The sequence below is a fragment of the Ranitomeya imitator genome, chromosome 4 (genome assembly GCF_032444005.1).
Source record: "Ranitomeya imitator isolate aRanImi1 chromosome 4, aRanImi1.pri, whole genome shotgun sequence".
Lineage (NCBI taxonomy): Eukaryota > Metazoa > Chordata > Amphibia > Anura > Dendrobatidae > Ranitomeya > Ranitomeya imitator.
In genome coordinates, this window is record NC_091285.1 from 678,203,528 (window position 1) to 678,216,198 (window position 12,671).

The following is a 12,671-nucleotide window of genomic DNA, read 5'->3' on the forward strand; positions in this document are numbered from 1 at the left end:
CTATTAAGATCAAGCTTCTAATATATTCTCTCTACGGCATGTCATCGCATAAGGTCAAAGCTCGAGTTATTACCCCCTTATATCTCACTCAACTTTTTCTTCTGTTTGGGGGCAAATTCAAAGCTTTAAGTATTTCGATGTCATGTGGTTCTTCTGTATAAACAGGGGTAACCAAGTAGCTCATTCTAACCGTATAACTGTGCCAAGAGGTGCCAGATCTTAGCACCCTTTACGGTGCCACCCCACAACGTATACAGCCCTTTTATGTTACTGAACCTTTAGTCTTCGTGTTATTGGGACCTCATCGCTCCCATTTGTCTGCACCACTGTTACTCATACTCATTGGTAATCATGAGCAAAAACACTGAAATCTCTAATCCAAGTCTTCCCATAGAAGATAACGTAGTCTAAAAAAAATGCAAATCCTTAAGACAAATCCATCCATTACAAACGTGGTGAATATTGATCTATAGAAAGCAATTTAAGGCAACTCTGGTAAAAAGCCTGGATCACAGAAGTCAACAAAATGGGTTCTCAAGGGAATTCTATTGACTTCAGTGTGAAGAATACAAATCACAGCACTCAATGGAGTCTAAATATATGTGTCTTTAAGACAACTCTATTGACTTTTAGGTAAAGAACACAGTTCATGGAAGTCAGTATGACTCCATTGATAGACTTGTCTACATGAGGTCGAGGAGACTAGATACGTAATATGGACGACACTTTTTTGTCTAATTTCTCACTAATTCTAGTTGGAATAAATTAGTTCCGTCTTACCGTAATATCACAGGAACGTTTGCATGTAGAGGCCACCCCAAAATGTTTTCTGCATCCCCCAGGCCCACAACGTTTTCACGGGCCAAATAACAACCATAACTCATAATAAAATAGTTAGCTTTATTTCCTTAGCAAAAGTATTCATATGATATGTACAAAGTGGAGCAGAGAGAAAAGCTCGTTTATTAGCAAGGAACACCAACAGCATCACAGAACAGGCTACAGCAGCCAAGACACTGGATGGAGAGGAGAGGAGGCATGCAACCAGAGTTAGTCCGGGAGAAGAGGGGGAACTGTGATGGGAGCGGACGGGGAAGGGGCAATGTACCCCATAAGTACAAGATCATTTTTTTGTCTTTTTTTTAAAACTTTTTTCTGTATTGTGGGGTTAATGGGACTACAAATATTGTGCTCAATAACGAGAGATTGTACTTTACCTCCCAATTTCTATGGTATAAATGTTTAACCCTTAGGTTGATAGAGGAACCTTACGAACCTACGGACAGTGAAGACAGGTGTATCTCGGGCTCAATTAACATCCAAGGTTTTGACATTTATATAGGATTCTTTTCATTCTATGAAACTGTATGCCAACTTCTTCTTATACGTCACTATGGAGCGATGGGTAGAGTGGGACAACAGGCTGATAAATTATTTCAGCACCTGGGACAGCACCATTTGTCAAAACAGTCCTTATAACTGGCGGCCTGTCTCTTCTATGGAAATATGTGTTTATGAGGCAGAACGTGCCTTAAGATAGCTGCCTTCACTGTGCGGAGATCACAGACCTTCTATATTTTACATATGGGCCTCCTTAAGATCATCCTAAGGGTTAAAGACTTAGTGTTACCTGTTCTTGGACATATTAATGAATTCCAAGATTAGGAAACTTTCGTATAGTGCAATAGTTACATTTTTTTTTTGTCAAAACACAGACTCTATTGAACCTGGATTTGTAAGGCTTCGAAAATCCATGTTTTGACTCGGGATTGTGGAACTAACCAAAACACAAGCTCAAGTCCAGATCCTCACGTGTACTTGGACACTACCAGACTTTAGGCATACTCCTCCTAAGTTAACGTGTTGAGCATTGGACCAGTAGACTAGTTTGTGGGGTTATCTTTATATAGATTTCTAACAATACTGGAGAGCAAAGGTGCTGTTGTGGATTCAGTGATTACACTGACACTATTAGGCACTCAAATGAAGAGCTTGCTAGATGTGTAAATAATTATTGTATGCTGAGTTTACTAACGTTGGCCTAAATGGAGCCAACTGAGATTAGTGAAGGTGAATGAGTCGTATTTCCATTTATTTTCTCAGTTGTTTATAATGGAACTGGACTGGATTTTCATACTGGGTCAAATTTCGTAAATTATATTTGACTGGGATTAGGTCTGGGATTATATCACTGGAACACCTCAGGATGGTTCAGCAGGATCCTTTCAATATAATTCTCCATTTCCTCCTGCTTATCTTGGTCATCGTCAAAGTAATCATTCGGCTGGGGGACAGGAGGCTTATAATAGTATCTCGGAGGGTTCTGGAAGGTTCTAGGCAGGATGTAGTTAGTGTAAGGGGCTGGACGTGCACGATATCTACGTGTGTATGGATCCATTGCTTTCATCCATCTTGGTTGCGATGCCTTATTCCAGCTTGATTCCTGCATCTTGTTCCACTTTGTGTCTGGCACATTGCTCCAGTTTGGCTCGGAAACTTTATTCCAATTTGTCTCTGAGACCTTATTCCAGCTTGGTTCTGATACCTTCCAGCTTGGCTCAGATACTTTATCCCAGCTTGGCTTTGACACTTCATTCCAACTTGACTCAGGTACCTTATTCCAGCCAGCCTTAGGATTTTCATTCCAACTTGGCTCTGAGATCTTATTCCAGCTTGGCTCAGACACCTTATTCCAACTTGGCTCAGATATTTTATTCCAGCTTGGCTGGGACACTTTATTCCAGCTTGACTGGGACACCTTATTCCAGTTTGGCTCTGACACTTTATTCCAGCTTGGCTCTGATAACTTATTCCAGCTTGGCTCCGAAACCTTATTCCAGCTTGGCTGAGATACCTTATTCCAGCTTGGCTCAGATACCTTATTCCAGCTTGGCTGAGATACCTTATTCCAGCTTGGCTCTGATACTCTGTTCAAGCTTGGATCAGAAATCTTATTCCAGTTGGATTTAGAAGGCTTGGTCCAAATTGGGTTTGACAACTTCTTCCAGGTAGACTCCGATAGCCTGTTCCTATTCCAGGATGGTGTAGAAGACTTTTTCCAGGTCGTGTCTACTTTATTCCAACTAGACTGTTGGTCAAGCTTTCTTCTGGGGTAGTAAGCAGTATCTGGCCATGATTGTGGGGGGTTCCTTATTCTTTCTCTTCGTCCCAGAAAATCATCTCTTGCTTTCTTCTTCTTCATCCTTCTCCTCTTCCTCTTTTCCACATCATTAATTATATCAACTACATCATCAGCTGGCAGATGTAAGCGACTGGAAAGCTCGATTAGTTTATCAATAGTTTGTGGATCTACTTCTTCTATATCATCATCATTTGACCTTTTACTTTGTGTGTTTCCCTCTTCCTCGTCTTCGAACAATGGTCGCTGACCACCAACAAAATCATCTACTGGATAATCTTGTTCATTCTCCTTTTCATCTTCCTCTGCTTCTTCATCATCATTTTCACTTCCATTTAATAAGTATTGGAGTAGAAGGTCTTGGGCAACATTTGCAAGTTTTTCATCTTCTTCTTCTTCTTCGTCCAACTGTTGAGAAGTGTGTGGAACAGAATTTAGAGGGCTTCTTTTTTCCTCTTCTGTTTGTTCTCCGAAGCCTAATAGTTCTCTAAGCTTTTGCAGGTCCTCCCTCTCGAGGCTGCTATCTTGCAGCGGATCTAGTTCTTTTTTAGCTGGAGGCTCAAATGCTTCAAGTTCCTGCAGCAATGACTTTACACTTTCCATATCTTCTCCATCATCCATCTTCTCATCTTCTTTAATTGTTTCTTCTTTGTCAGAGCTTCTTGTTCGACTCCTTACTCTTTCGGTCTGGTCTTCCTCATCCACCTTACGCATTTCTTCTTTTACAAGCACTTGGCCAGTAGGGGGCACTTTTTCGAATACTGTAGTAGGAGTTTGCTCCCCATCATCTGGGTTCAGTGCCTTTAGGAGAACAGCGGCTAGTGCTTTGGGACTAATGTCCTTAAATAGCTCATCCTCATCATCAGAACTGGATGGAGACTGAACATCGTTGGTTGATCTCTCTTGGGTTGCTTCACTTCTTACATGTTGGCTTTGAACTGGTGGTTGAGAATCTTGATGGTCCTCAAGTTCTGTAGGGTGTGCAACCTCACTATGCAATGTTCGATGGGTGGTCTGGTGTCTCTGTTCTTCAGTCACAGGAATGGCATGAAAGAGGGGGGCATGTGTTAGGGTAAGGGTCAGGATGAGAAGGAAGGGGGGTGCGGGGAACATTTCTGTATGAACAGGGGAAAGGCAAAGTAGGCAATATGTTTAATTGGAAGGGCGACATAATTGACATAAATATGAATATAATTAAATCAGACAAATAAAGGAGATGGAAGCAAAAAAAAAACCAAGATGAGCATGGAAGATGGAAAGGAGGGAGAGAAAAAGAGATAGAGTATTTATTGGTTAGTGAAGTCATCACAGAATTACACCATTTTTTGCTTATTGTTGAGATCAACCTCTTCCTGGAAGCATCAGTGCTGGTTTTGGAGGGAGGGAGCGTTAGAGAGGAGCAGACAGAAGAAGATGGAGGAAGACAGAATGTGTCTGCATGGGAGAGAGAGGGAGTGCGGGGGTGGGGAAAGAATAGGGAGTTCCATTGTGGAAATCCTTTAGGTCTTTCCCAAACCCCCCTTTCTAGAATCATGCAGGTGTCTCCTCCCGATACAAAATTCTGCAGGTCCCTCTGGCTCCCTCCCTTCAAGAAATACTGCAGGTCTCTGTAAGTTAACAACTTCCTCTCCCTCTATTAGCTTCACATTAGGCTAATCATTGACCGTGTCATAGACTTGGGCTTACCTTGGACCTATGTTTCATATCTACTGGGAATTTTTCTTCCTCTCGGGGTCAATTCATGGATATATTTTAGCCCTATACTATACATCAGAGGTCTCTTTCGCTCACAGAGTAGGTGGCTTTCTCCACGCCTATCACTTTCTTTCTGGTTTTCTTATCCTCAAGAATGTAGTGGAACACTTTTTGGAAACTATTGCTCTGGTATGCCTGGCTGCTAGCTTCTCAGACAATATCCTTCTGGATCAGTGTCACGGACCGAGCGCTGTCTGACAATCTGGGATTCCCTGACAGAACCTCGGCCTCCTCCCTTTCTTTAAATCCTTTTAACTGTTGATCTGAATCAACCTCTTTAGCTCCAGATTGTGCTCATCGCCAACATAGACCTGCCATGCCTTCTGTACCATTACGCCATTATAAAGCACGTCTAGGACTAACGCATTTGGTCCTGAAGACAATTTATCTGCACAGTGTGCAGTTTCTATAGGAACCTTGGATAAAGATGCTGGCGGTCCTCCTCCCTTTCCTTCCCCCATCCTCCGTACACACGGGGATGCTGCACCAGACACTGCGGAGGAATCATTATGTGTGTGAGTGGGAGGTTGTCCCCCATTCCCCAACCACCAATATCGAATCCTTGCCCACCTCTTGGAACGAAGGATTCCCCCTCTTCTACTACTCTCAACGGGGATGCCCTGCTGTATTCAATATCTGGAGGGGGAAGGGACACGTTCAAACCCATTAACAGCGGAGGATTAACCATTTGCTGACGATGGCTATGCAGATACTTTTAAGAACCTAGCTACCTCCTCTGAAGTGATAAAGATGTTACACCTAATGCGTGAAAATGAGATTTCTATAGACTAAGTCTCACCTACCGGTTATACTCTATTATATATGGTATATCAGTAGTTTCTTGCTGTGTAGTTGGCTTCCTGTGTCTCTCCTTACCTTATGTGGCCTTTCCCTTCATACCTTGTCTGGTCTTAGATTTTCCACCTACATATTTTATGTTCTGTCCTATGAGGTAATCTTCAAGTTTTTTTTTTTGGTTTATCATATTTTAACCTTACACCATTCGTTGATTGCCTTATCTTTATCTGTATCTCTGCTGTCCGTTTCCTGCCCATCTGTGTATTTACTCACTTCCGTCTACGTGCTCTCCGCATCCTTCCTATCTAGATGTTCTCTAACTCCTGCCCCTGAACATTTTTTTTCCATCTTCTACGCATTCCTCATCACTTACCCATCTACGTGTTCAGTATCTCCTAAATATCTGTGTGCTTCATCTTTTATCTTTACGTCTGCTCTATTGTCTTCGTTTTCTCCATCTTCTGCTCATCTACCTGTATTACATGTTCTCCATCTTCTGCTCATCTACCTGTATTGCATGTTCTCCATCATCTGCCTATCTACATGTTCTCCATATCTTACCCATTTATTTTCTCTATACCATGTCCTTCTGTCTTACCAACCTCCAACATAGCTACACACTCTTCATCTCTTGCTTACCTATGTTCTTCATCCCCTTTTCGTCTTATATGTTCCTCATCTCGAGCCTATCTATGTGTTCTCTAACTCATCTACATGATTTACATCTCCTGCCTGTTTTCTTTATCCTGCCAATAGACATTATATCTATCTAGCCTACCTGTCTTCCATCTATGTTTATCTCCTGTCCATCTATGTTTTCTATATATTCTACCAATGAATGTGTTCCACATATCTGTTTTGTAAATATTCTCTATCATCTACTCATGCTATGTGTTTCCCTTTTCCCATCATATGTGTTCACCTTCTGCCTGAGTTCTCTCTTGCCTATGTGATCTCCATCTCCTATGTGTTCAACATTCCTTGCTCCTCTTCTTTCTTTTTATCCTATGCCCATCCTGTTTTTAATCCCTTGCCCATCATGCATGATCTTCATCCCTTGCCCATCCTATGTGTTCTACATCTCCTACATTTTCCATTCCCTGCCCATTCTACCTGTTATGCGTTCTCCATCCTATGCTCATCCTAGATGTTCCCAAAAGCCTACCCATCCAATGCATTCTTCATCCCCAGCTCATCCTGGGTGTCCTCGATCTCCTACCCATCCGATGCATTCTTCATCCCCAGCTCATCCTGGATGTCCTCGATCTCCTACCCATCCAATACATTTTTCATCCCCCTGCTCATCCTGGGTGTCCTCTATCTTCTACCCATCCAATACATTCTTCATCCCCTGCTCATCCTGGGTGTCCTCTATCTTCTACCCATCCAATACATTCTTCATCCCCTGCTCATCCTGGGTGTCCTCGATCTCCTACCGATCCATTGCATTCTTCATCCCCTGCTCATCCTGGGTGTCCTCGATCTCCTACCCATCCAATACATTCTTCATCCCCTGCTCATCCTGGGTGTCCTCTATCTCCTACCCATCCAATACATTCTTCATCCCCTGCTCATCCTGGGTGTCCTCTATCTCCTACCCATCCAATACATTCTTCATCCCCTGCTCATCCTGGGTGTCCTGTATCTCCTACCCATCCAAAACATTCTTCATCCCCTGCTCATCCTGGGTGTCCTCGATCTCCTACCCATCCAATGTATTCTTCATCCCCAGCTCATCCTGGGTGTCCTCGATCTCCTACCCATCCGATGCATTCTTCATCCCCTGCTCATCCTGGGTGTCCTCGATCTCCTACCCATCAAATAGATTCTTCATCCCCTGCTCATCCTGGGTATCCTCTATCTCCTACCCATCCAATACATTCTTCATCCCCTGCTCATCCTGGGTGTCCTCGATCTCCTACCCATCCAATGCATTCTTCATCCCCAGCTCATCCTGGGTGTCCTCTATCTCCTACCCAACCGATACATTCTTCATCCCCTACTCATCCTGGGTGTCCTCGATCTCCTACCCATCCAATACATTCTTCATCCCCTGCTCATCCTGGGTGTCCTCGATCTCCTACCCATCCAATGCATTCTTCATCCCAAGCTCATCCTGGGTGACCTCGATCTCCTACCCATCCAATGCATTCTTCATCCCAAGCTCATCCTGGGTGTCCTCTATCTCCTACCCAACCGATACATTCTTCATCCCCTGCTCATCCTGGGTGTCCTCGATCTCCTACCCATCTGATGCATTCTTCATCCCCTGCTCATCCTGGGTATCCTCTATCTCCTACCCATCCAATACATTCTTCATCCCCTGCTCATCCTGGGTGTCCTCGATCTCCTACCCATCCAATGCATTCTTCATCCCAAGCTCATCCTGGGTGACCTCGATCTCCTACCCATCTGATGCATTCTTCATCCCCTGCTCATCTTGGGTGTCCTCCATCTCCTACCCATTCAATACATTCTTCATCCCAAGCTCATCCTGGGTGTCCTCGATCTCCTACCCATCCAATGCATTCTTCATCCCAAGCTCATCCTGGGTGACCTCGATCTCCTACCCATCTGATGCATTCTTCATCCCCTGCTCATCTTGGCTGTCCTCAATCTCCTACCCATTCAATACATTCTTCATCCCCTGCTCATCCTGGGTGTCCTCCATCTCCTACCCATTCAATACATTCTTCATCCCAAGCTCATCCTGGGTGACCTCGATCTCCTACCCATCCAATACATTCTTCATCCCCTGCTCATCCTGGGTGTCCTCCATCTCCTACCCATTCAATACATTCTTCATCCCCTGCTCATCCTGAGTGTCCTCCATCTCCTACCCATCCTATGCATTCTCCATCCCCAGCTCATCCTGGGTATCCTCTATCTCCTACCCATCCAATACATTCTTCATCCCCTGCTCATCCTGGGTGTCCTCCATCTCCTACCGATCCTATGCATTCTCCATCCCCAGCTCATCCTGGGTATCCTCTATCTCCTACCCATCCTATGCATTCTCCATCCCCAGCTCATCCTGGGTATCCTCTATCTCCTACCCATCCAATACATTCTTCATCCCCTGCTCATCCTGAGTGTCCTCCATCTCCTACCCATCCTATGCATTCTCCATCCCCAGCTCATCCTGGGTATCCTCTATCTCCTACCCATCCAATACATTCTTCATCCCCAGCTCATCCTGAGTGTCCTCCATCTCATACCCATCCTATGCATTCTCCATCCATTGCCTATTTACGTGTTCTTCATCATCTGCTTATCTTATGTGTTCTTCATCTCCTATGTGTACTACGTCTTCTCCATCCAGGGTCCATCCTATGTGTTCTCCATCATTTGCTCTTTCTATGTGTTCTCCATCACTTACTTATTTCCCAGTTTTACATCTCCTTAACAGTGTCTTGTTATTTTTACTTGTTCGCTTTTCCCCTGTGGCTAAATGTCCTCCACATTCTCCTGTGCTTTAGCTACCTCTGTATTCTCCATTCCATCCACCTCTGTATTGTCCACCTCCAGCTGTGTTGGAGCCATCAATCTTTGGTCCTAACACCATATTGACTTGTGTATATGTAACCCATTACGCGCCTTTCGTTTGATGCCACCACCGCTACCTCCCTATCCTTGCATTCTTCTCTATCCCTCACGTTTCTTCTTCTTTTGTATTTTAGATAAATCTGTCACATATATAATCTATTCATGGGATCTTTATCTCTTCTTTCTCTCAGCGCAGTGTTCACCATCAGTTGCATGTTCTATATTGATTCCTATCATTCTCAAATCCTTATTTTATCCATCATTGGCCAGTCTATGTTCTGTGTTTCCAGCTTTTTCTGTATTCTACAGATCCATCTCTACAGCTACATGTACAGTTATCACTGCTCTTCCCGTCCATGCACAGGAATGTAATTAGCTACGGAAAACATAAGAGTCTATTAGTGTGGGTGGAAGATGTCCGCATACACCGGCTGTAGCAGTTTGCAGTCAGACGTAGTCATTATAAAACTGCACATGTCAATATTGTGTCAACAGCCTGAAGCACCAAAAGCTTCACAAGTGGTGTCCCCAAAATTAATCTCATACTTCTCAGGGTATATGTTTTCTTATATTCCCTTTCCCCAATAATAGATCGAAACCCTTCTCCTACGCTACGTCTTTCTCCGAGTTCTTCACTGCTAGGTCCATCCCTACGTCTTCCATCCTCCACATTCTTCCATTCTCGTTCACCACCCTCCGTGATATCTTTTTATATTTAACCCCTTAGTCTATCTGTAGGTTTGTATAGGAATTCCTCTAAGGAATTCTCATTTTCCAGTATATCGAACTCTCTCATTGCCATGTTCCCCATCTCCTGGTCTACCTCTTGTCATGTATCTTCACACCTTCTACTCTACGTTCCTCTTTTGCTCTTCATCTATGACCATCGTCATCTTCGGTCTACCATCTATGTTCTTCTTGGTCCACTATAGACTCGAAGTCTGTATTGTCCTCCAAATCTTTGCCCCCTTTTCATCCTATGTTCTCCTCTTGGTCCATGACTCCTATCGCTTCCGAACACTCTTCGTCATATATTATTTATCTTCAGCTCACTCTGTCCAAAAGTTGTCTGTCCCTTTTTTTTCCTCCCATACTTTCCTTCCACTCCCGGAGTGTCCATCTTACTCAACCTACGTCAATGCTATTGTTGATACCGTCTCTCTCAATTGGTTTCTACCTTCTGCCTCCTTCCGAGTTGCTATTTTCTACCTGTTGCTATTCCATTTCCACTCTTCCTTTACTTCTCTCTCGATTAGTTGCCGTCGTCATTTTTTCACCCTAAAAACACCGCTATCGGTCCCATCTCCGATCCCATCGGATCTCTATTAAAAAAGTCTAGACCTGACGTTTTATCTCCCCTTCCAAATGACAAATAAATCATATCATCATTTTTTTATCGACATAAGTCACGGCCGGCCGATACATTTTCGCACTTGACATGACGTACATCGGGGGGGGGGGGAACTTTTCTAGCCCGACACTAGCACGGATCATGCAGCTTTTATCCATCAGTATGTGAATATCTGAAGAGCAAGAGGAGGCGAGGGGGGTAATGTTCTCGCTGTAATGAGATGTGTCAGTTCATGCGTCATTGGCCCCCCTCATTCATTAGTTGCATTAAAGCCTCTCTGCTCTGATTAAACACTTTGCGTCACTTCTATTAAAAACAAAACTAAACAAAAAAACAATCACGGATACATAATCATTAAAAGAAAACTCCTAAAAAATACCATATTTCCTAAAATTCTTAAGAAAAATCATCTTTTTCCCTCCTCTAACTATCAATCAGAATTCCTCGGCAAGCTCTCGTCGGCACCGGGGAGGTCTAGTCTATACGGTACGACTCGGAAATGAAGAGGATTAACTGTATATTTTATCCCACCTCCCCGTACTGTACACTGATCTTCGAGACCTCATAGGATTAACTGAGCGGAAAACTAGCAGTATAAACAGGAGGGGGGTAAAATGTCCACGTGGGAGAGTTCGGGCAAAAGTTGACTTTAGGAAAGAGGAGGCACGTACATAAAAAAATCTACGCAAAGCCACCGATGAAGACTCTAGGGCACAAGGGCTACCGGTTAGCTTTACGCTTAGTTGTTGTATACATATATAGAATCCTGTCTATCCTACGCACATACACAACGGCTTACGATTTAGTCCCGACATGCTATCCTGCCCCCCGCCCGGCCATTCTCATGCATTCATGTATGTCTCACTTGTTCTCGGCAGTCTCTGTTTGGTCTCTCTCCCTCCCTCTCTGTCTCTTTGTAGTCTTCAGTGTGTTGTCTCTGAGCAGTATTCAGCACCGGGGACAGCGGCGGCCGCTTTAAATACCCACCCAGCCCCTGGTCACGTGTCCCACCCAAGCTCTAGTGGTTCTGCCCTCTCTGACGTCAATGTTCATTCATAAGAATCCTACCCTAGCCAGGGGCGAGGGGGATCGGCACGGGGCATGCGCGAGGCTGGCAAGTGAATGGATAAGGGAAGGAAGGAGGGGTGAATGAGAGAGGAAAACATCAATGAGTCAATGATGAGAGAAAGGAAAAAAAAAAATCATGAATGAACGTTTCCAGATTTACTCCAGGCTGCAGGACGGATCTGATTGGCTGGAGGAGATCCAGACACCTATGGGAGATGTACGTCTCCATTCTGTTCCCCTACACCAGCGGCGGGCTGCCATTTCTTGTTTAACTCCTCAGCTTCCTGGCATGAACGGCTCCGAGCAACAGATTATGCGGTGAAATGTTTACCTGCAGTCCTATGTAAGAGCACACACACACGGCAGACGAGCCATCAAACATGTAGTCTCACTGTCAGCCCTACGTCAGAGCGCACACGACCGGCGAGCCGCCACACAAAGGATCGCGCTGACCGCCCGTGCATCACCTCCGCAATGTCTCCGCAATGTAATCATCTGCTTCCTGAAAATGGCCAGACCCCAATATTATCATCATCATCAATGTTCTGGAGGACGGAGGAGAGCGGCATGTCTGGTGACCCCCACCCCAGCAATGCAGGCAGTGTCCGTCCAGTCCTGGAGCGAGATACCAGTCACAGAGATGATGCACAGATAATAGACAGATAATAGACAGATAATAGACAGATAATAGATAGATAATAGATAGATAGATAATAGATAGATAATAGATAGATAATAGACAGATAATAGACAGATAATAGATAGATAATAGATAGATGATAGAATAGATAATAGATAGATAGATAATAGATAGATAATAGATAGATAGATAGACAGATAATAGATAGATAATAGATAGATAATAGATAGATGATAGAATAGATAATAGATAGATAGATAATAGATAGATAATAGACAGATAATAGACAGATAATAGACAGATAATAGATAGATAATAGACAGATAATAGACAGATAATAGACAGATAATAGATAGATGATAGATAATAGATAG

At 43.7% G+C, this 12,671-nt stretch overlaps 1 protein-coding gene across 1 annotated transcript; it reads right to left on the reverse strand.

Annotated features, from left to right (window-relative positions):
* Positions 1–880: 880 nt before the first annotated feature.
* Positions 881–11,542, reverse strand: LOC138677309 (S-antigen protein-like). Its single transcript, XM_069767344.1, has 2 exons — positions 11,455–11,542; positions 881–4,254 (listed from the first exon to the last, which is right to left on the reverse strand). The coding sequence occupies exon 2, from the start codon at positions 4,250–4,252 to the stop codon at positions 2,189–2,191; it is 2,064 nt and encodes a 687-aa protein (XP_069623445.1). The 5' UTR covers positions 4,253–4,254; positions 11,455–11,542; the 3' UTR covers positions 881–2,188.
* Positions 11,543–12,671: the final 1,129 nt, after the last annotated feature.

What these genes read in the sequence shown, in the direction of transcription:
- LOC138677309 (XM_069767344.1), bottom strand. Translation starts at nt 4,252, where the DNA reads ATGTTCCCCGCACCCCCCTTCCTTCTCATCCTGACCCTTACCCTAACA.